This window comes from Penicillium angulare, assembly GCF_028827245.1.
Source record: "Penicillium angulare strain IBT 27051 chromosome Unknown utg000005l_segment0_segment0, whole genome shotgun sequence".
NCBI classification, from domain to species: Eukaryota; Fungi; Ascomycota; class Eurotiomycetes; order Eurotiales; family Aspergillaceae; genus Penicillium; species Penicillium angulare.
In genome coordinates this window covers 1,444,971-1,468,476 of record NW_026623164.1, presented here as the reverse complement: position 1 = coordinate 1,468,476, position 23,506 = coordinate 1,444,971, and the positions used below count along the sequence as shown (strand labels likewise).

At 48.4% G+C, this 23,506-nt stretch overlaps 8 protein-coding genes across 8 annotated transcripts; 3 read left to right on the top strand and 5 right to left on the bottom strand.

Annotated features, from left to right (window-relative positions):
• Positions 1-173: 173 nt before the first annotated feature.
• On the top strand, positions 174-971 carry N7478_007938 (uncharacterized protein; the record flags this gene model as incomplete). Its single annotated transcript, XM_056924152.1, has 1 exon — positions 174-971. One exon carries the CDS (start codon positions 174-176, stop codon positions 969-971), a length of 798 nt encoding a protein of 265 aa, XP_056776878.1.
• A 488-nt stretch (positions 972-1,459) lies between these two features.
• N7478_007937 (uncharacterized protein) lies at positions 1,460-6,160 on the bottom strand (the record flags this gene model as incomplete). Its single annotated transcript, XM_056924151.1, has 3 exons — positions 1,460-1,624; positions 1,691-1,879; positions 1,934-6,160. The coding sequence occupies 3 exons, from the start codon at positions 6,158-6,160 to the stop codon at positions 1,460-1,462; spliced, it is 4,581 nt and encodes a 1,526-aa protein (XP_056776877.1).
• Positions 6,161-6,693: 533 nt separating this feature from the next.
• On the top strand, positions 6,694-7,284 carry N7478_007936 (uncharacterized protein; the record flags this gene model as incomplete). The annotated part of the gene is made up of 2 exons (XM_056924150.1): positions 6,694-6,710; positions 6,822-7,284. The coding sequence occupies 2 exons, from the start codon at positions 6,694-6,696 to the stop codon at positions 7,282-7,284; spliced, it is 480 nt and encodes a 159-aa protein (XP_056776876.1).
• Positions 7,285-9,441: 2,157 nt separating this feature from the next.
• Positions 9,442-10,781, bottom strand: N7478_007935 (chitin synthase export chaperone; the record flags this gene model as incomplete). The annotated part of the gene is made up of 7 exons (XM_056924149.1): positions 9,442-9,653; positions 9,720-10,053; positions 10,125-10,218; positions 10,286-10,373; positions 10,443-10,536; positions 10,618-10,698; positions 10,752-10,781. 7 exons carry the CDS (start codon positions 10,779-10,781, stop codon positions 9,442-9,444), a joined length of 933 nt encoding a protein of 310 aa, XP_056776875.1.
• A 949-nt stretch (positions 10,782-11,730) lies between these two features.
• On the bottom strand, positions 11,731-13,136 carry N7478_007934 (dienelactone hydrolase family protein; the record flags this gene model as incomplete). Its single annotated transcript, XM_056924148.1, has 5 exons — positions 11,731-11,885; positions 11,989-12,100; positions 12,229-12,480; positions 12,670-12,821; positions 13,076-13,136. 5 exons carry the CDS (start codon positions 13,134-13,136, stop codon positions 11,731-11,733), a joined length of 732 nt encoding a protein of 243 aa, XP_056776874.1.
• Positions 13,137-13,918: 782 nt separating this feature from the next.
• On the bottom strand, positions 13,919-15,883 carry erg4 (c-24(28) sterol reductase; the record flags this gene model as incomplete). The annotated part of the gene is made up of 5 exons (XM_056924147.1): positions 13,919-13,930; positions 13,986-14,203; positions 14,266-14,597; positions 14,657-15,700; positions 15,846-15,883. The coding sequence occupies 5 exons, from the start codon at positions 15,881-15,883 to the stop codon at positions 13,919-13,921; spliced, it is 1,644 nt and encodes a 547-aa protein (XP_056776873.1).
• A 925-nt stretch (positions 15,884-16,808) lies between these two features.
• Positions 16,809-19,057, bottom strand: N7478_007932 (RING-type E3 ubiquitin transferase MAG2; the record flags this gene model as incomplete). Its single annotated transcript, XM_056924146.1, has 2 exons — positions 16,809-18,740; positions 18,800-19,057. The coding sequence occupies 2 exons, from the start codon at positions 19,055-19,057 to the stop codon at positions 16,809-16,811; spliced, it is 2,190 nt and encodes a 729-aa protein (XP_056776872.1).
• A 783-nt stretch (positions 19,058-19,840) lies between these two features.
• On the top strand, positions 19,841-22,502 carry N7478_007931 (mRNA-binding ubiquitin-specific protease UBP3; the record flags this gene model as incomplete). The annotated part of the gene is made up of 2 exons (XM_056924145.1): positions 19,841-20,413; positions 20,469-22,502. The coding sequence occupies 2 exons, from the start codon at positions 19,841-19,843 to the stop codon at positions 22,500-22,502; spliced, it is 2,607 nt and encodes an 868-aa protein (XP_056776871.1).
• Between the last annotated feature and the right edge of the window lie 1,004 nt (positions 22,503-23,506).

The window sequence follows — 23,506 nt, the reverse complement described above, 5'->3', positions numbered from 1 at the left end:
CCCCAATCCTCTTCCAAGGTTCTTATATAAGGGAGCGAGGCTCTTCATCCCAGGCGTTCGCAATACTTGACTTTTTGTTCTTAAAAGTGATTAATGTCATCATCCGGGCATCCTATACAACCTGATCATTTGTTTTAACAAAAGCCTTTACATCAATCCATTTCACTATAACGATGGATCAAACGGGATATGTGTCTCCCCCTCCATCTCCACCATGGGACGCAGACTCCATCGGTCTTTCACCCCCAATAGACTATTCATCACTCGTCCCTCCGTCGCTGGTAATTCCGGGCCAGGACCAAAAGCGTGACTCGTTATCAGGCCCTCCACAAAGATACCTTAATTACAAGCGCGCCTCACAAGGTCACCCACCTCCATATCGAAACCGCTGCAACCGTGCCTCAATGCCGATACAGATCCAGGAACAGAAAGAACAAATGGACAATGACATATACAAATATGACAAACCAACTGCACCTCCACGACCTAAATTCCATTACATCTCTGAAGCCGATTCCAACCCCGTCAACATATCCAGAGCCTCAACCCGTTCCGAATCAACACAAACGAGTGGCTCTGATACACAAGAGTCTACGACAGAACCTCAAACAAAAAGAAAGCCAACTCCACCGGGACTCGGATCTAGAGAAAGCGCTCAATATAAGGATATCAATCAAAAACGATACTACCAGCCTACAATCATCGGCATGGATAAACCGGACCTCTCTCTCGATCAATCACAACTTGAACACGACAAACTCGCATCTATCACTATAAATATCATTTCGAGTGATAATGAAACTCTTTGGTCAAAAACATGTCCTGAAATTAAGCAGAACCGACCTATTATAATGGGGCCTCCTGTGGAGGCTTTGCGGCGCGGAAAAGTTCAAAACAAACCCGTTTCGACAAATCTGTTGAAGCGTCTTAGGTTCAAGTCGAGATCTCGTGGGAGATCAGCGGACTCATAGTGTTGTATTTGGATATGTGAATGATTTTGATATTATTGTGGCTTCCTTTCTCCCAGATATCTATCTTTCAGTTCAAGGCAAAGTCTACCTATACAGAAGCGAGAATCGGGGATCCTTCCCTTTTAAATGATACCCAATGCAATAAAATTATTTAACTACAATATTTTGATTAAGGGAGTTAGATTATTACTCGAGCTCCTTCAATGTAAAGAGCACACGCAAAAAATGATTCAATTGAAAAAATTAACGAGGCAAAAAGCATAAGTCATATTTGCTTCTGCGTAAGCTATCTTCATGAAAAACGTTCCGCATCGCCAAGATCAAAGAAAAGAGATAAAAAACCCCACTTGAACTCAGGTATGGTACATTATGGTGGAGAGAACCCTGTCAGCAAACGCCGGCAGCCAATCGGTAAGCTCGATGCCATACCGAGTCTCTCCGAACACTGCATAACCCCGAGTAGATATGACGGCCCAGTACTCTTCAACTTAAAGGGAAGCACTATGCAGCTCTCGCACGCGGCGAGAGAGAGGAGGAAGACGACGAAGAAGGGGATCATGTGGGTTCTCCGCAACGAGCCTCATGTACAGAGTGTTCAGGCGTTCAGTCAACACAGACATGATCCGGGCAGAGACACCAGCCAGTTCAGGATCCTGGGATAGAATTAGTTAGCATGAGGGATGTATGAAATGAGTGAAGCATTCGGGTTCGGAACGTACGCGAGGATCAAAGCCATTGAGTACTACACTGAGCCAATGGAAGCGCTGGTGGAGGTTGTTCTCCAGTGAGGTGGTTACGGCCACGCCAACAGACAACATGATAATAGGCTGGAGCCTGGCCAAGAAAGATGGATCCAGGCGGCAAAAGAAATGATCGAACACCTCTGCCTGGTGCTCAGATTGAAGCCACTAAATCGAATATTAGTACTGAATTTTGCTGTTTGAGAATATTAGGGAACTAACCTTGATGATGGCCTCGTCAGGACCAGCGCCCTGTTCGAAGACATGTCTGATCTCAGCGATCTCAGCGCCCAAAGCAGGGGAAGGAGGCGGCTGCAACGTATTCAAAGGACTCTGGGTTGGGGCAGGCGCCAGAGCTGGGGCATGGACTGGAGCTGGAACTGGGGCCCGAGCGGGAGCCCGAGCTTGAGGCTGGACAGGAGCAGGCTGAGCTACAGGCTGGATGCCAATCTGGGTAGGCTGACCCTGAGCATGAACGGGACGATTCTGGGCTGGTCCAGCGCGCGAGAAACCAGCAGGTGGACCAGATGGGTGGCTGTTAACGTCGGTAGCTGGTCGCTCAGTGACAGCGAGCTTGTTGACAGTGGAGGTCAGAGTACGGATCATGTCCTCCATTTGTTCAAGCTTGGCGTTGGTAGCCTTGCGTTCCTGGTTACGTGACTCGTCCGCGCGTCTGATTTGAGACTGGGCATCCTCATGGGCCTTTTTACTATCCTTGGCCATTTTCTCGATCAGAGGCATGAGAGAATTATGGACAGCCTTGATTATGCCATTCTCGACGCGGGTGCTGATTTTCTGCGTGACAAGTTCGGCACACGAATCAATAAAGCCAGTGTTTTGCAGAGACTCTGAAACTGAACGAGGAAGGGCAAGGTGAAGCTGTTCACTGACGACACGCGAGACAGCCTCGTTGGTAGCATCCTTGATAGCAGGAAGAACCTGAGATGAGATACTCTTGTTGATCACGCGATCGAGATTCTTCTCAACGTCCTGTGAGAGCTTGTCAGAGACCAGGCGAAGAACGGTCTCTTGTTTCTTGTTCGAGGCAGTATCCCACTGGCGACGCTCTTCATCAAATCGGGCAAAAAGGGTTTCAATTTCACGGCCCAGAGACGCGTTGAATCCATCAGAGACTGCAGCACGTAGGTCTTCAAAGTGTTTGACGATGGCGTCATTTGTGACACCGTGGCCAGTAAAGCTTTCATCAGTCTCCATTGTTGCGAGGGTGGATGCGAGATTTCCTGAGTCTTTCGGTTGAGAAGTGAGGGGAAGAGATTGAACACCAGCGGTGGCGGTGGGTTCCTTGGCTTTGACGGGAGCCTCAGGAGTCTTCTTCTTCTTTTTCTTCTCAGTCTTCTCAGCACTACTGGGGGTAGGGACAATGTCCAATGGCTCCTCAGAAGGCTTTTTCTTTGAAGAAGTTTTCGTGGGTGAGGGGTTACGAGAGGGAACAACACCAGAAGAAGGGTCAGCGATGTCGTTTTTCTTTGCAACCTCTTTCGCTGTGCGTGAGGGAGTGGAGGCGGTATCACCATTGACAGAGGGGTCATCAGCGGTGTAAGAGGGGAATGATTGAAGGTCAGTGATTTCAATTGAACCGTCCTCCAATGCATCGATGGGAGTGATAACTTTGTTATCTGTAGTCCAACCCAGATCCTCCTTCTTAATGTTAAGACAAGTCACTCCACGGGAGTGCATCACGTAGAGCTCGAACAGATCGCTTTCCTGCGAGTTGCGTTTCTCTGTGCCAGCCCTAGTGAGAGACAGGAGCTCTAGGCTTCTTAGTTGACCCTTAGAGCCAAGAGAAATTTCTCGAATGCCACTGAGGCATGCGGTTGAATCAGGCTTTGGTAGGGAACTGTCCTTCTCCGTCGCAGCCTTGATGAATGCAGCCTGTGACATGCCAGGCAAATTGTACCGTGGCGCAGAGAGATGAACGAAATAGATCGAGTTTCTAGTTGGGTGTCCCACTACGATGATACCTGACGATGGGTGATATGCCACGCTGCAGATCGCGTCCGACTCGTTCTCATGGGGGAACTTCAACTCTTCCACAGCCTTGCCTAGCCCGATATCCCAGAGCTGCAACGTGTGGTTCTGCTTGAGTCCCACCAGAACATATCGAAGGGCATTGGATCGTGAGTAGGGACGCAGCTTATCCAAGAAGAGCACAGATGTGGGCCAAGACTTCTCTGCTGGGGAGCCAGTCACAAATGTGTTTAGAGGAACCCGCACCTCGTTCGGAGTGATGCCTTCACCAAAGTTGGAACGGTCCAACACGTCACGAATATCCCAGAAGCGCAATCGACCGGTCTTATCCAGAGAAGCGATAACAGTATCGTCATCACTGAAGGCAAAATCCTTTCCAGCTTTACCAGTAGAGATCTTAAGTGCACGCTCCTTGAAGAATTTCTCCGTGTTTACGGTACGTTGCGACCCGGACACGCCATAATTGGCATTCATAGCAACTGTGGGGGAGACGACATAGATATTCTTGCCGCGTCCAATAGCGAAGAGATCTGGATGACGAGTGCTTCGTTTGGCCCGCGTTTTCAGCTGGCCGCCAGAAGTATTCTCGTCTGAAGCCGGGAACGGCGGGAAGATAAGGCTTTCACTTTCCAGAGCATCATGCTCAAACAGATCCTTGCCCTCTCGAGAAACGAGGGCCCAGTAGACAGCGCCACTGACACCGATGCCCAGAATGGCCTGCACATCAGGCTGACCCGAAACAGTGACAGAAGTGCATAATGTGACATTGAAGACACGGTCACGGGTAGCACGGAAGACTTGTCGGTCGCTTCCATCGTCTTGGCGAATGATTCGAATTCCACCAGACTTTGCGAGCGCATAAACAATGTAATCAGAGGTAGCTGAAGTAAGCGAGCGATCCAGTTGGTCGAAATCCTTCTTGAGACGTGCGATATCCATGATACCATCATCGCGGAACACCACAAGCTTTCCAGTTCGTGATTTGACGGTAATAGATATGAATGGCTTCAGGGGGAAGTTTTGAACAGACACAACACGCTCTTCTTCCTTTTCAGCGCTGTCCTCGGCGCTCTCCCAGCTATCAGCCAGAGCCTCGGCATTCTCATTCCGGGTCTGGGTAACAGTGGCTGCGGTCTGCGGTTCAGTCGACGCCTTAGCTGGCTGAGAAAACTCAGTCAACTCAGCAACTGCTTTGGCTTCGGTAGCAGTCTCCCGCAAATGGCCAGCAATGGATGAGATAACCGCCTCGGCAGTGTCATCCTTGGCTGGGGTGTCGAACCCAGCTTCCGCTTCCACGGTCGGGACTTTCTCCCCATTGAGCGAGAGTCCAATCTCATCAACAAGACGACCAACGACATCAGTTACAGCCCGTTGCTGGTTTGGCTCTAGGACTGGCGACTTGCTGCGCTTCGGCTGCTGGGGTGCTGCCAATTCTACGGGTGGGGAAGGCTCATCATCCACAGAGACAGAGACATCAGTCGTCAAAGCTTGCGTGGTTTCAACAAACGTCAACTCCTCTTCCTCTCCTTCTTCAAACTTGGGCTGAGGCGACTTGGTTTGTGGGGAGATAGCAGCAAGCTGGTCGAATGGGTTGACGTATGTGAACATCGAGTCCTTGGAGGGAGATACGACCGTTTCCGGCTTCGCAACACTCCCAAACAAGGATTTCACGGTGTCCGTGAGGGCATCGCCATTGTTCAATGAATTTGGATCAATGGATGCAGCTTGTGGAATTGACTGGTGAGCTGCAACTGAGATGGGAGGCTCCGCTGGTCCTCCCTCATGCTGAGATCGGTTGAGCAACCGAAGCAACATATCCTGGGTAATGTCATTGGAAGCACCCTCGACTCTAACAGGAGCTACGCCTACCTCTGCAGGGGCAGGGACATGTGCAGGTGCAGGGGGAACCTGCGCTCCACCAAAGAGAGAAGCCACCAAGTCTGGCCCGGAAGTGTTTCGTCCGTGCGACGAGGTGAGCTCCTGAATCGGTGGGGATTGCGATTGCTCCGGACCACCAACAGAAGAGGACAAGGGAGATTGAGCCCCAGTGCCTGAACCTTGACTGAATCGAAGAAGATTCAGTAGGTTGACAGCACGATCCGGGTTGTTCGGTTGCGGCGGCGGAGGTTGGTTCCATTCAGGGCGAGGAGTAGGCACGTTAGGACTAAGGATATCGGAGTCATGACGCGGTGCAGTATTCGCCGGATGATTGGGGGCAGGGCTCGGAATTCCTGATGAAACGGAGGGATGATGATACCCATGCGCCGCCATTTGAGGATGCGGGTAGTTCTGACCATCATACGGCGGATACTGAGGGTGAGGTGGGAACATGCCGCCAGGTTGGTAGGATTGAGATGGGCGCTGTTGCTGCTGATGATAATCTTGGGCAGACCCATTAGGTGGCGACGGACGAGGCTTAATTGAAGCCAAAAGGGCCTGGAGATTGTTGGGGGTGGACATTTCTGTCACTCGTCATGCACGACGACCTCCGAACGAAATTCCCACACAAGCTTGCGGGAGCTCTCCTCGGTAGCTCTCTCTTTCGAGGGAGAATGTGAGAGCAGAATGCAAGAGACAATCGCAGAAGCTTGACAAAGCAAATGATCGAATTAGTTGGATAACAAAGAGAAGAAAATGAAAAAGGGAGACCGTGAGATCGTGAAAGAGTGATAGTAAAGAGTAGAGTTGAAAGATGAAAGGTGAGAAAGAAGTTCGGAAGTTCCTAATGCGCAAAGATTTGAATTCGGGCTAGCTGTGGCTGGTGTGACCGTGTAATTACATTACCATTGTTACCATCCCTGTCACTGATCTGGACTTCGTCATCGCTGCAACTTCAAATCTTCAAAACGCAACCCTTTTATCCCCTACAGCTGTCCCTGCAAGATTATCTTATATGGGGCAAATACGCATGGATATACAGGAACCCATACAACTTTACATAGGGAGCTCTTGATCTTACCTTGAAACCTCTATTCACTTCAACCTTGCCCACCATGTTCTGTCTACGGAGGTAAGCTTCATGCCTTAAAAGCAGACCAAGTCATAAAAGCCACCCCAAACAGAAATATATCACCAAAAGAGGGGAATAAATGACAGTTCTTCTAATATACAGTTTTTGCAGCTGGCTTCCACTCCTCTTCATCCCAACCAACGCCTCTCCACTATTCATCATTTCTTTCGTCGCCCTCACCTACATCATCCACCGACCATGCATATACTGTTCCGCACTCCTCCTCATTCTCTTCGCCTCATCTTGCCACTGGTCCGATAGATGCATCTTCGATCTGCGCAGCAACTGGTTTGCGCCGCGCTATAGCTCCGAGCCAAATAACTACGCTTCTTTCGCCGGGAACGCCACTATGCCCGCGCCACTACCAGGCGATAGTCTGGCCGGGTTCGCATTCGATACGTTTAACTCAACGGCCAAGGCTCTTGCGGGGGCTGCGTTTGACAGTGCACAGCAACACCTTGGGCTTGAGACTCGGCCGGAGGAGTGGACTGGGGTTGGACTGGAATGGTTGCGCAGTCTTTTAGGAAGACGGGAATGGACACTCCCTTGTGTTGATGTCAAGGTCCGGCTATAGAAGAAATCAAGAGAAAACATGAAATGGCCAGGGTGGGATTTGACCTGGTCGTTTCCTCCAGCTTTATAAGATGCAAAGTGCCTGCTGAGGGTTTTCGCGCAAATGATATAAGATTTCCTTTGTTTTGTTACGAGATATGCCTACTGCAGATGGAGATGGGAATGATGAGCACTCTATTTGGAGTGGAAAAGGATGCTCATATTCAAACAAAATGGGTTAACTGTCGACTACTTGTTATGCCGCTTCCAGAGGGTTGAGACAACACTGTACATAAATAGATCATTGGATATTCAAAAATTGACATTACAGACGTTTTGGTCAAAGAAATATTAATCGATTTATTCATATCATTGCGTCGTCGCGTAATCAAACCATCCTCATCGAATGTCCATACTGAGGTACATTATCAATGTGATCATATAGATAACAGCCCATAGAGACCCCAGGCACAACTTTTTGATAGAATCAGGAACAAAAGCATAAGTATCACCAAATAATCATGGTTCTAGAGTAACTTAGTAGCAGTTGGCTCAGCATTTACTGCATGGGTCTCATCGGTCTTCCATGCCGAGGTATCAAATCATGATGGTGGCCGAGTGACCGGCGGTGGCGCGTAGGTGATTTCCGTCTCAAACAAAGTCGTAAAGGTATGAGAAGGAGAAACGCCCACGTCATCCTCAACGTTCGCCGCAACGCAAATACCAAGAGCTTGTAGAAAGTTGTTTACGGGTGCAATACAAGCCGCGCAAGAGCATATCTGAGTAATTAGAAGTATCAGTCAGAGTCAGAGGAAAGGTAAGTAAATTTCCATAGAACAAGCAGAGAGGGAGAAAAGCTGACCTCGCCTAATCCACCACTTAGACAATGGCGTAAAGCCGACGTGTCTCCGGTTGATACGGCGGATAGAACACATGTAAGTGTCCCTTGAAGCCCGATGCATGCAACTAGGTTACATGTTGGTGGTAGCTGTTCGACAGCTTGACGATTTTGTTCCAGAACTAATAATTCCAATATTGAATAAGCCATGTGGTCGGTGATAAGAAAATGGTTGAATAAGCAATATCAGTGGACTTCATGATGTATGAGGAGCGGATTCCATACAAGATTTTTGATGCAGGTTCTTTGACTGGTCTCGCTGGTTAACTACATGTGAGGATGCTCCAAGAGTGACCAAGACAGATGCCAAAACCCCAGTAGCAATGTTGATACGCATTTTACTTTGAATTTCACTGTGATGTTTCAAGGCCGGCTGTCAAAATAGATTCCCGGAGGTGTCTATAGGGTTCAAATTTGCTGCACCTAGGCAGTGAAGAGTCAAATCGGCTTTATGTTTTCAAGCTACGTGCCAGTCACCTCCGAGGAACTATATACCGCAATATCAATGATCTACAAGGTCCTACAAAGTTTTGGAAAGGAAACCTGCAGCTCGATCAGCATATAATACTGATTCAAATGACCAATGCCACATCTTGAAGGACCATGCCCAGAAAATACCAAGCAAAAGGGAGTTGATGGGTTGCACCATGTCGCATTGAGTTTTGTGTTTCTGTTCTAGACCCTTACACACATAGCATACTACTCCAGGGCTATTATATAAATCGATGTATGTATGTATGTATGTATGTATGTATGTATAGGTACTATTATGACAGAAGCACCATCATTGAAGATATCAGAGAAATCCAGTAAAGATAATCAGCCTCCGATTCAATGGGAAAGCACAAAATAGAGAGAGATAGATTATCGGACATGGGATTATAACTTAAGTACAAGGCTGAGAGGTATCTGACAATTGAAACATAGAAGGATATACCCACAATAAGATGGCCAACCTGTCATTAGATCGTGTCCCTCGTTGAGTGGCCATAGAGGGATCAGGAAGGGCTAGATTATGAGTGAAAGACATGGCAAGCCATTGGACAGACATTAACAAGAGAAATGAAAAAAAGAGGATAAAACAATTAATCGTGAAACATGACCCGGGGGAATGTGGTATCACAACGTCAAAAGCTCTGTTCATCGTTGACGAAAATGTCACAAGGAAAGGATTGAACGACGCGGCGAGTCTGAAAAATGGATGAATAACAGCGGTATGTATTGAACAAAGACATGGAGTAAATCTGCAAGTACCAAATCAAGATCGAAATGAAAATACAATTAGTTGTAACCACTGCCCACGGGCAGAGGCCAGTCATCTTCTGTGATACTACTCCAGAAAGTCCATAGACCGACAACGGAGAGGAGTGTAAAGAGAGTTTCGAACAAGGTTCCGTTGATCTTGCTGCCGGAAGCCGTACAGAGGTGGACGCTGATGACATATTGAAAGATTTGGCCAATGGCAAAGAGGACCGCGGCACCAGCCAGGTAAACTGTATTAAAAAGCATTAGTAGTCTATTCTCGAGAGCATTTCTGCCAAATTTCAAGGTATACATACGCATAGGCCGAATCTCTCCCAGAACACGCAAAACCAGCACCGTCTCAAGGAGGAAGAACACCACTAGGCAGACCAGAGGGAAGAGTTGATACAAGACGTAAAGAGCGATGTTGCGGTAATTGCTGGCTGAGCTGGCATGGAAATGGCCAGACCAGTTGAAGGCTGTATCAAGGGCAATATATCCAGTGCCAATGAAGATAACAGCGGCAGATGAGGCGATTAAGCCAAGAGATGCTGCTGTGCCATCATCGAGTAGCTGGAACCCCACGAAGGCATTCAACAATAAGATCCAACAAGTTGCCGCGATTGCTCCAAGATGAATTGCCGAGAAACCCTTTGTGCATTCAATTAGCCTTGTTGCAGTCTAAATTCCGCATTGGAAAAAGCCGTTCAACTCTCACTTACCTTGCGAACTTTATCCTCGAGTGGAAGTCCACCCACGGTGAAAATCTCACATATCTCGATAATGATGAATCCTAGAAGAAACAGTTGCATTTCACTGTTTGATATCGTGTGTTAGCTTCTGATACTTGCGCGAAATAGGCCCTCAGACGAGAAATACGTACCGACGTCCGACGGCGGCATGCTTCTTGTCCGACCTCCACAGCAAAAAGAGCGATACCAAGATAGCGACAAAGGCGAGCAAAATAGACCCTGTAATTCAAATTAACCTCCGCCACTCCAATACACATATACGATTTCCCGTCCCAGTTGCATTCATACCGAGATTGGCGAGGTTTCGATCCCCACTCAGATCGATACCGTAGAGCGGACATCCTCCAAAGTTCTTGTTGGGAGGCTGGTTGTCTAAGAAGAGCTATAACACGCGACCGAAGATTTCCCGTTAGTTTAGTGTACCTCGCACAGTTTTAGTTATCGAATTTATGGTCTCACGAACATTGCAGACGGGTAATGTCGAGTCGCGACAGAAGTCCTGTAATACCCGGGTCGGGTCTGTGGTCAGCGGGGGGACTGTGACCTATTAAATGGCGAAGCTGAAGGCTTTCGAACGCCCTATTCTCCCGCACTCACCTTGAAGTTGCCAAATTGCGTTGAACCCATGGCGAATACGAGGCGATCACGATCGTTCAGGTGAGGGGCGCGACGAGGACGTGCTGAGTTGGGGACGGGGAACCGGAGCGTCCCCTGACCCGCGCGGAAAAGACGACTTCACAATCGAAAGGAGATGAAGGTGGCGGGTGAGGGCGAGAAGGAATCAGCAGAATCGACCTGGGAGGCTCTAAAGGACGGTGAAAAACGAGAGGAGTCAGGCCCAAGAACGAGAGGAGACGGTTCCAGGTTTCCAAGGTTGGAATTCGGGAAATTGGCACTAGTTGGACTAGGCTCAAGTGGGCTTTCAACGCTAAGCAAAATCTGGGATCACAAATTTCAGATTGCAAATTTGGCTATGGGAATGATTTGGGGCTGAACGATGAATGATAAATCGATTCAAACATTCCAGCTAGAATATCTTTTGATCTTTGCCTTCTCGAAGATCTAAATTCTAATGTTCTATTCTTAACTCATGAATGTGCCATGGGAGACGGCCAGATCCGTTGGTTCAGCATTTTTGGCTCCAGTTGTTGCCGTGGGAGAATGATGACTAAGGAATTAGCACACCACATCATGATTTTTATAGCATAGAGTATGCAGTGCTATACTGTACTATTCAAATTTGGGGCTTCATTTTGTTTGTCCTAAGGTATCCACTAAACATCTGCAAGCAAAGTAATCATCTTCAAATCCATTGGATCCATCACCCTTGCATAATTAACCCGCGAAATCAGCCTGGTCGACGGGGCGACGCACAATAAACTCCACAGCCCATATGTCCTCGGAGTTATTCCTCCATCGCGACAGGCGTTTTTCCAATCCAGCTCTCCACTAAACATGTGTATGAAGAAGTGGCGATGGAGCACCCCGGGAAAAGAGGCAAAGGATCAACAGGCCCCCTCCTCTTATGAGACGCCCACTTGTCCCACCCAGGACGGGAGATCAGCACCAGCTGCGTTTAGCACACATCCTCCACCACCACCTCCCTACCATCATGCTCGCCCAGATCTAGTTTCAACGTGCGTCCAAACAATTCTAGGAGCATCTCAAAACATGATTTGGTGATTGCTGGGTCATATCGGCCCTTGCTGAGTTCATCCCGAATAAACGCATCTAAAGTACGGATATCGATGATCAGCTTGAAGGATCTTGCATCGTCGTAATAGAGCGATATGAGAAGGGGGGAGAAGAAAAAAATAAACAAGAAAAGACTCACGTTGTGCCCACGCAACTTCATAGAAACTAAACAGGACCCCCTTATCATGGAGGTTCTTGCGGATCAAATCGCGACCCTCAGGAGGGACGTGTGTGTCGCTTTTGCCAAAGATCTGTAGACAATCAGTAACTCGCAAATATGTAAATAGCCCGCCATCCAAAATATGTAAAGTGTGTAGAGCTCAAGATCCAGAAAACCCAAAAGAAAGAGACACCCATGAAGAGAAATCAATGAACTCACCATCAACAACTCGCCCTTAATATCCCCAGTCCTTTCAAGACTGTCATCATTCTTACCCGCAGCCAGGGTCTTGCCGTGGATATCCGTGGCAAAGTAACACACGGCTGCCTTAACCCGACTATCGAGCGCACAGCGGTATGCAAGGTGCCCACCCAAACACATGCCTGTAGCGCCAACCCGGCCATTGCAAGTGGGCAACGAGAGCAAGTAATCCACGCTCAGACTTGCGTCCTCATCATAGGCCGCCAATTTCTATTGCCGTAGAATTGGGATTAGTTGCTTTCCTGAAGCTCAAGGTAGATATTCGTCTCTTCCCCAATAAAAAAATCTAAAAATATACCAATGGCTCATACGTATGCGCATGCCCATGCGCATGCCCGGCATATGCCAGGTATACAATCACGATTGGGAGTACATATCATATCAGAACAAATTTCATACCTTGCTGATCTTCCACGCGTTACCCTTGTCCGTATCCTCTGCATTATACTGCAAGGGCTCCGGGCCCGTGAATTCGTGGTAGCTCGATGGTGCCACACAGATGTAGCCTTGGCCTGCGATTTGGCGGGCAAATCGCGCCACAGGTCCCGTTACTGTGGAGGGGCATTAGATCTTGCTTAATCCCTTTATCCAATGAGCTGGGCTGCGGTGCATAGGTAGCCTACCTTGATAGATTTCGCTGAAGACAACCACACCGGGGAAACGGGCCTTGGGATACCCCGGAATTGTTGGGTGAAAGACATACAGCCCTGCCAATATGTCAATTTGAGAATTACATGGAAGTGTGAGGGTGGAGTATTAATCTAGCCTCATGTGATAGCTTAAAGGGCAAAAAGAGTGGTCATACGCATGGTTCCCTGTCCATCGGCTTTGGTGGGGACATCGTGAACGGATTCCTGGACGAGCATGATGTATCTCTATGGAAATAATTTTGAGGTTGATGAGGCTTGTCAATGATTCTGGGACTGCAAAAGAACGTCAATTGAATAGGGTGAAGCTGCAGCTACTTATCGATAAGACCTGCGGGGTTATATGGATTATCTCAGCAGCACGCTGAATGCATCGTCCACAGATCTACATGGAGGTTTTCGTGTCTTAATATCTAGATGAAAATTAGATTGAATTAAAAAAAAAACTTGGGATACGATATCCAGCATTTTTGTGAAGGCTTGATAGCTGTGTTTAAGTAGGATTCGGGTTGGGTTTACATAGTGGTGACAAGCCCCGTGGCATGATCATATCCATGGATACAGTAGTATTCAAGAGTCAAACAGTATAGTAATGTCAACTTGAAACGTCGACTGCAAGCCTGAGCTTAAAGAGACGCTCAGTTGCTCTGGTTGTCGCCCACAGGCAGCTAACTTCAATAAATAAATTTCCAATGTTAAGATGCCAAAATATGTGGTTTACAGAGCAGTGGATAGTCAAGAACCAAATGAAAGACCCGATGAATTGATAGAATATTATACATGGAACAAAATGTTGAACGATTACTGCGAACAGGTGCTTTGGATCAAGGCTCCAAGGAGCCTTACCTTGGCAAAGATTATAAAGAAAGTATCTCGAGTCGTGTGTTGATAATCTCCCCCAAAAGTCCTTTTCCAATTTTTGTGGGTTCAAACCCGCTGTACAGAATGACGGGGAAAGGGAAAAAAAAGGTTATATATGAATACCCGTGTCAATGGATGTATTAGATGACATACTGTGAAAATGAGAGTTAGTACTTGTGTTAACATTGATGGCTGCGGAGAACTAACGGGGATGAAAAGGTAAGGAACATCCCGCTCATACTGGAGCCAGGCCTCGCCGTACTTGGTGCGGCAGCGTTGGATATCACGAAGCGCACGGTGAGAGATCATGCAGGCGAAGAAGAGCGGATAGAACCAGGGGAAGGGGCTTGAGAAGCCAGTGATAAGACCCCAGTTCAAAGCAAAGAAGAGATCGCAAGTGTAGTGGATCTTGCGAGCTTTGCCATCTATAGAGATATTTGTCAGTAATCGGATCATTGAGTCGAAGAGCACATTCAAAGACACTTACACCACCCGTCAACAAGGATCTTTGAGCCATCATCGGCGGTAATAGTCTTGGGGTTCTTGACTGTTTGCCAGGGCAGCTGAGGGAAAGTATTACGGGCCACCATAGTTCCGCGTTCCTGCTGGCGGAAACGGTTCTTCTGGCTGTTGGTAGTATCCCAGACCCAGTAAACAAAGAGGTAAGCGATAAAGAGGAAAGCCAGGAAAAAGCGGTTCCAGCGGTATTCAGCAGGGTCGTGGTTGGCCAAGTAGATAGTGCAATGACAGTAACTCAGGGGAACACCGGCCAAATTCCAGAAGATAAGCATGAAACCCCACTTCTCGTAGTACATGTCCCTATTTGAATGTTAAAAGCTGTCTCTGATGGTCGGATTTGAGGAAGCCTGTCAACTTACCAGGTGGACACGATGCACTCTTCACCCTTAGAGCAGGCATTGGCGTAAAGGTAGTGAGCCATTACAAGGAACATCACTTCACCAGACACATAGCCGTAGACTTCATACTGGCGAGCGGCTGCACCCATAGAAAGGAAAAGCAGAATGTACCAAGGCAGACGGACCTCGAAGAACATCTTGAAATCAAGAATTCCAAACATACGGGGATTGAGTTCCGCACCCATGAAGAAATCATAAATTGGGGATCCAGTCATGCGGTGCTCTGCACCACGAGCGAGAGCTGAGAGGTAGGCGACAATAGATACCAGGAAGCCCGACAGAATGGCAACGCTGAGGATGGGTCCGAACTCGTCGATAATTGTGTATAGCTTGAAGATACCGGTGAAGTGCAAGACCAACACTAGAATAATGCTAGTGTAGAAAGACCAGACAGCTGAGCAGTAGTATGGCAGCTGCTTACCACCCGAGTGCGGCAAAGGACGACCAGTAACGGAAACGCCAGGAAGCAGCACGTAGCAAGCACCCTCAAAGATGAAGAAAGTCCAGTATATAGCCCAAGCCTTGAGCGAAGGGAAAGCGCCAGTATAGACCAGATGCGCCATGTGGCCGAAGAAATCAGAGAAGCTTTGCCCCTCCGCGCGGGTAGGGAATTTGCCATTATAGTAGGTCGCGCCGATCCACATATAGTACATCAGCATAGGGAATCCAATCATCATAGCTGATACCCCCAGGGAGCCGCCAAATTCGTAGTGTCCGCTGTAGTCAACCTTGGGGTCGAGTCCTTCTTCCCACCCGTCCACAATGCGAGACTTGGACTTGGACTTGGATTTGGGAGTGGAAGCCTTGCCATTGGTCTCAGACTTGACCGGCGTTTCATCCTCATCAGAAGTGACCTTGGCGGAAGTACGACGACGAGTGGCCGACTTGGATCGGTTCGCGACCGGCGAGTCGATGACTTGTTCGTTTTCACTGCCATCGAAGACAGAGCTGTTGCGAGTTCCGCGACGACCAGGGGTCTCAATGAAACCAGGGCGATCCATCTTCCTGAATTCCGAAATGAATTGACTTGGTTAGCGAGGGAATTGCAAAATACAGCAGGGTGGAAATCGCAAGGGGATCCTATAAACATCCCGCAACGGGGGGGATGAATAGGGTGGAGCGCAAACAAAATCCGAAGAGAGCCACTCACTTGGGTGTTTTCCCCGTTTGGGAGCGTGTGATAGTCATGATCGTCTCTCTGAAAGGACCAATTCCGAGCAGAGAGAAGTGGGAAAAGGGAACAAAAAGGAAAGAGAGAGCGAGAGTGGAAAATAAGGAAGTGGGAAGGAGAAAAACGGATTGTTTACATCTGGCGTACCTGGCGAGTACCTTTCCGCCTGCTGGAGTATGCGCTGGTACCGGTAAAATACCGCGCTATTCTTACCTGCAGATTACGTCCGGCTCGCGCCTCTTCCGCTTTACGTGGGCCTGTCTCTCCCCCACAGTGCCCTGTCCCTTGGAATAACCGAGATTGTTTATATTATAATAGAGGTATAAGGGGAAGCTAGGTGGTGTGATGTATAGTCGAATACATTGTTCCATGGTTAAAATGTAGAATATCAAGGTTTCAGGATTCTATCGCATTGTGAAAGGCTCCGAGCACCGATCTGTTTGTCCCTGCAGTGACGATCCTGTGCCAAGCTTGTCGTTCTTTGCGGCAATCAGTCAATTGGGTTTCTTCTAGCGCTTACTTCCAAGGATGCAAGCAGTATCAGCTGTCCAGCCACTAACAATGTATACATTAGTGAAGGATGCTCTCAGTGCTCAGTATAACGACCAATAAATAATATCAATTAACCGAGGTAAAAAATGTCTATTGTATGTTTATTTTCCATTGAGGTATTCGACATCAAATCGAAATGTTGGGACTGGAATGTGGGCCCGGTGTTGGAAGAGATTGCAAGACAGACAGACCCAACTGCCCGATGGGATAATCATCCTTGGAATGAGTATAGGTAGTATATTTGCAATACCGCGTATGCAAAAAGCAAATCAGGTGAGCCGAAATGCCGAGAATCCATCATTGAATGTATTTCTGAAGACGTCATCCATTCAACTCTTTAAGATGAGTGAGTGAGGTCGTATGATATGTAGTAATCTCAAAGGGTCCGACTTATGCCCCTCGGTGGCTGTTAGTGGACATCAGAGTGATTTTGCTCTTCTTCTTTTTCTTGCCGCCACCACTTGACGGAGCAGATGCAGAGGACCCCTCGGCGGGGGCCGGGGCTGTCCGGGCCATCACCTCGGATTCTTGCTGGGCTAGTAGTTCATCTTCCCAGCCCTGCCGCCATCCATCGTTGGGTATACCATGCTGGGCTTCTAGAGTTGGAGAGCGCGATTGAATGGCAGTTGTACCCCAGACAGTACGAACGCCCGGTGGGCTGGAAGAAGGAGAGGCCAAAGCTCTGAATTGCGAAGAAGCGCGAGGCGGAGAGGCAGAAGAGGTGCCGGTATCAAATTGCGCCGGATCATTGCTGGTCAGCGGGTGAAAGTCGTTAACTGAGAAGGGAGCTTCGCTGATGTTTCCAATACTAGGTCGCTTGTGCCGTGCTGCAGCCCAGCGTTTATCATCCTCTTCTTTCTCTGCACGAATGCGGTCTTTTTCCTCACGAGCCTCTTTTTCGCGGTTGCGCTTTCGTCTCCGTTCGGTTTCAGGGCGAAATTTGGCAAGAATATCAGGTGTAACTACGTCCCGCCAGTCACATTCGAGGAAATTGACTTCACATCCGTACGGTAGATGTCCTAAGTATTTCACTCGTTTGCGAAGTTCGTCATCGACAATGTGACCCGTCGAGATGTGCTCCACTCGAGGCAATATAGTCGCTGGGAATGAAGCGTATTCATTGAATGCTGATTTGAGAATCCTAATGTCAAGGGACGACAGATAGAATTGGGGAAGAGCTTGATAGAAGTGGTAAGCATGGTCCGTTTGTTGCAGTTCTTTCCCCTTGCCCTTTGGTTGGGACTTGGAACTGGAGACCGGCGCAACCTCCATTGAGCCCATAGCCTCTGCCAATTGGTTTAATTCACCCGAATTGGCAGGTGACAATGTGAAATTAGGCAATAATTGCGAATCTGTAGCGACACCAGGAGCCACATCCGTAGACGGACCAGTAGTCGGTGGAATAGCGTCGGTTGATTCGGTCGCGTTGGATCCTGTCTCCTGGCCTACTTCATTGATAGATTTGGAGACAACTAGGCGGCGTGAAACCTCCGGTGGATTGCCAATGCCCTTTAAACTTTCTTTGGCGCCATAAATAGCTGATATTGCCTTGCGCGTCCAGGTATTTTCATCACCGAATAAAAGCTCGTCCTCAATTTCTTGACGGCGAAGATCTTCAATTTCGCTGTCATACTGTGATTCCATGTACTCTTCACCCCCTTTCATGATTCGAGCATAGTCGCTAACCTCAGCCACATGATACCAAGGAATGTCTTCTCCTTTCTCAAGAGTCTCAGCACCATCCCGAGGTAGGGCAAGAGTACTGCCAGGCTCTCGCTTGACTAATCTTAGTACAACATCTCCACCTTCGAATGGTAGATCACCCTCTTGTCCCCGGAACCAACGAACAGCGCGGGTCTCAGATGAGTATATAGAGTCCCAGCAAATTGGACATTTTTTCCAGCGAGGTCTCTTTTCCGGGACAGGGTTTTCCTCTTCCGATGCGTGCATGTACCGGATAAGACAAGGAAGACAAAAGATATGACCACAGCGAGCCATCCGTGGAGCTACTGGCGTTGATAGGCAGATCGGACAACTGGCAGCCTGAGTCTGGGCAGATACTAGTACTTGGAGCACTGACGCCCAATCCAAATGGACGTCGGCATTCGCCGCCTGTGCATGGTAATTACGATCCGGGGACACGATGAAACGGTAGTTAGCGTGGACATAGCGTGCCTTGTCCACAGCGTGATAACCAGAGCTATTATAACGGCGAGTATTGCGAGGAGGTGGTTGGTATTGTGGACGAGGAGGAAGTGAAAAGTTCATCAAATGAGTGATGGACGTTTGTCCTTTGCGACTGTTTGTTGATTTCATCACGGCCTGAAAAGGAAGTAGGTCAGTAAGCGGCTCTCCTTGGGAGGCGATCCTCAACTACTCACTGATTCACTATATTCGTCATCATCTAAAAGTCGCGGTGCTTTCTGACGCTTAGGCTGATTCTTTCGGCCTTGCGTATTCCTTGAAGCTGCAAAGTTTCTCGAAGACAAGCCTGCTCCAAAACTCCCAGAACCTCCGACACGCCGCTGAGCGTTGGTATCAGTTGAAGCTGACGAATAGAATGTTGGAGAGGCGGCCGGGGTATTGGAAATGTTTATTGCTTTGGAGGGAGGCGGGTTTTGTCCTGCATTAGACGACATCTCCGAGCTCCGATTTTGACAAAGCAGATGCAAGAGGCGAACAGACCTTTTATCAATCAAAGGCTAGCAGGTTAACAAGGCGATGCCCGTTAAGATTGATGAAGGAGGGGTTAGGGTGCTTAAGATAAACCCGCCTGATTAGGGCAAACGACGAGGAATGAAACTAGCCATGCACAGCGGCCTCAATCTCGAGGTCGCTAAACTGTAAGAATAGAATGAGCCTCGAGAGGCCATCTAAGAATAGAGCAACCAGACAACAAAAGCCTCATCTGCATTTGCAACATCCGGAGGGGCATGTCATCAGATGGCACGTGCGTCATGACTCAGCCGGTATTATTCAGCATCTTCACTCTGCACTTCAGCTTCGCTTCGGCAAAAGAGAGAGAGAGAGAGCATTATAGAAGGTCTTCTTGTGGCCATTCCCCCCCCTTTTTTTAATCTGGCCACTTTGATCTTCGGCCTATCAGATCATTTCTTCTCTATTTCATCTGAGTCTCAAGGTACGGATCCATTTGTTGGTGGTATTTTTTAGCGCATTGTGTTAACTCCAACTCCTGCGCTCCCAGGTGTTGAATCTTTAAGTCGCCATCCGATATATCGCCTCACCTGTCACCCACACCCTCGAACACACTTTCCCCTCCATCTCAGGGTAGATGCCAAAATGGCTGCTTAAGTGCACCTGAGGGATTCGATTTTGGCTCACCTTGACTATCTTCCGCGCATGGCCTCCACCGTGGCAAAGCGTGGTTGAATACAATATTTATTGTTCGAGCTTTGATCAAGATGAATCACCACCTGCCTGCGATGCCCCACGGGCAACCGCCCATGCCTCCGTCCCGGCGACAACAAGACTTCTCTTACCACCCAGGCCCTCCAAACATGCGCTCCCCGCCGTACATGGGGGGTTGCCCGCCGCACATGAATGGGATGAATGGGATCAATAATATGAATGGAATGAATGGCATGAGTTCAATGAATGGAATGAATGGTCATATGCCTCCTGGATATGCGCCACAGCAATTCCAGCCTTGGTATCCACCATATGGCCAAGCACAACCTCATCCACGTCCATTTCACCCACCATATGGGCCAATGATGGCAGCTACTATGTACCCGCCATCTCACCATGGGGTAGCCCCGAATCACATCCCGCCGCAGTCTTTACCCATGCAGCCTCGAACAGTCACTCCGCTACAGTCAATATTATCTCCATCTATCCCACCACCTTTCGAACCGGAGATGCAGGACCATCCTGTCCCACCACCGTCAGCACCTCAGCACTATCCCATCGCGTCCACCTCGCCTCAGTGGGATCCTAAGATTGTACTGGAGCCCAAACCACCCTTTGTTGCACCAGTAAGTCTGCTAAGACATGTCTGAATCATTGTATACAAGCTAATTTTTGACGCAGGTCCCTTGGTTATCGGTTCCTGAAGAGCTTTTCCCTGCCAGGTCTACATCCCGCCGCCGAAGGCTTCGTCCCTTGCTGAAGTCTGTGGAGTTCCCTAAAAAAGATGGAATCTGTATAATCGGAGCGAGCAAGGACGCATTAGAGCCCGTTGAAGAGCCCAAACCAACCGATCTATCAACTCAATTGATCTCTGAACCCCAAACACCAACCACCTCAGTCCCACAGTCAGTTGCAAACTCGACACAACCTACGACTCCTTCCTCCACGGCCAAATCTCAAGTACAGACACAACTGAAGGCCACGAAGCCTGCCATTCCCGTCGTCCCAGCTGTGCCGAATACACCACGTCGGCAGACTAAAGATAATAATAGCTCCACCCCGGAAACACCAAAACAGGCTGCAGCCGCTCCAGCAGAAACGGATCCAGAGTCTGTAAACGCTGACGCAGAAGCAACCAAATCTTCCTCCCCTGTTCGTACTGCCCCCAAGTCATGGGCAGAACTTCTTCGATCCAAACAAGCGGCAAAGTTGGCCAGTGCTGTGTCTTCGGTTGAACCAACCGCTGTGGCTCCGCAGCATAGTGAGACTCTTGCTAGTGTTCTGAGCAACTTGGGTGAAGATGTCACGCAATATAGTGATAAAATCGCTTTCCTTGAGCCTCGAGGACTGGTCAACACAGGAAATATGTGCTATATGAACTCAGTATTGCAGATCCTAGTCTCCTGTGTGCCTTTCCACCAATTCCTTGACTATGTTGGCCAGAAAGCTGTGCACAGCTTCCAGAGTGACGTGCCTTTGATCGACGCTATGATTATGTTTATGCGAGAATTCCGTGTCATTGATGCTGCAACTTCCGAAGACCAGCTGAGGATGCGCTTAAAACCCAATGAGCTAGAACAGTATGGTGATTCTTTTGTTCCCGAGTTCGTTTATGAAATGATTCGGCAATTGCCTCGCTTTAGAGATATGCGACGCGGTCATCAGCAGGATGCTCAGGAATTCTTGGGCTTTCTTCTCGAGGAGCTGCATGAGGAATGTGACCGAGCCGCGCAAAAGGCCGCTGAAGCAAAGAATGCTGAAGCTGCTGTGGACGGTGCCTCCGGCGATGGATGGTTAGAGGTTGGACACAAGCAGAAAGCAGCCGTCACTCAGTCATCCGGTGCTATAACAACAGAGTCACCTGTTACAAAGATTTTCGGAGGTAAACTGAGATCTGAGTTCAAGGTACCGGGCAACAAGACTTCTGTTACAATGGAACCTTATCAACCCCTGCAACTTGATATCGGGTCCCCCGAAGTCCATAACATTATTGATGCTCTCAAGGGCCTCACAAAGCCTGAAAGCATTCAAGGTGACTTTAACTCATCGCGGGGACCCAACGTCACTGCAACTAAGCAAATCTTCATTGAGACCCTACCTCCTGTCCTCATCCTCCACCTCAAACGTTTCCAGTACGATAGCCTAACTGGAGCAACCCAGAAGATCTGGAAAAAGGTTGGATATCCGCTTGATTTAGAGATTCCTCGGGAAGTTTTCCCTGCACACCGACGTAATGCTTTGACTGCTTCCGGGGGCCTTCCTCAATACCGCTTGATGGGTGTCATTTATCACCATGGAAAGAACGCCAGTGGAGGACATTATACCGTTGATGTGAGACGTCAAGATGGTCGTGAGTGGATTCGCATGGACGATACACTTATCCGGCGTGTTCGCAGTGAGGACGTGGCTGAAGCCGGTGGAGAGGAAGACCCCAAGGTACTCGCTGCTGCACTTGAACAGCATAAACGAGACAACAAGAACCCCCGTGGCAATATTTTCGACCACATTGACCAAGACGAAATTGATTCTGTGGACAGTGATAAAGGTTGGAGCCAGGTTAATGGAAGTGGATCCAGTGGCCATGCAGCCAAAAAGTCAGTCAATGGCATTACACCATCTCCAGGAAACTCGTCCGGAGTACGCACACCTATGGGAAGATACGGTGCCCGCGACAACCGCGTCGCCTACCTACTTTTCTACCAGCGCATGGATTGATTTCCATGCGATTTTGGACATGCTTCAACCACATTCAATCCTTGCACGCTTTCTCATCCACACGATGACTGACATTTTGGATTATCCCTTTTCATCTTTATCATACATCATCCTCGTCATAACCAACACCATATTTCTCCCCTTTTCAAAGAGCACCATACTGCCATGCCCACTGGTGACCACCACGCATGGGAATCCGTCCTATTTACGTCATTTCTGCCAATATTCGGCCCCTGTCGCGACGGGGCGCTTGGTTTCATTTGTTTGATCGGTTGTACATACTTGGATACTCCCAGCCGAATTTCGCTTCTACGCCCACGAATACACATACAAGGACACTACTTGGCGACCACGAGAGCAATTGATTCTCGGGAAGGCGGGCCCGCTAACTTTGCTTCCCGTAGTCCCAACAGAGTCCTCGGGCTACCTTCAACAGCCTTGTCTTTTAAACAAATCAGCACAAAAGACAATACTCAATACCCTCCTCGACCGACATACTATTCATCTTACTCTCCCGATTTTCACATCCGATACTCCTTTCTTAGCTCTCTTCCTATTCTCTCGATTTTATCCCGTGGGATATCAAATCTGGTTTATACCCTTGTTCGTTCCGTTTCGTCGATTTTGCATCATATGGATGCCCGATCTCACCCCTCTTGTCCAATTTGGGTTTTGAGACACAACCGGTGGATGAAAACTTTTGTTATTACTCCGTTTCCTCCTTTATCTCGCAACATGACGTGGATGAGGAGATACGTGACGACGCCATGAATTTCCTTGTCTATTTTCCTTCCTATAGAATGGAAGATGAGAACTACTGGTTGCGGTGGTGGCGATATAAATATTTTATTCGCTAAGCTGTTCCGATGCGACGAAGAATTCAGCATACTGAAATAAACTTTTATTTTTGGCTTTCTAGTCATACCTGTTGACGGAGTTGAGTGAGCCGTGGTGGTGTTGGTTGCTCGTTATATCCACTTGGGTATATTATTCTGATGATGAGA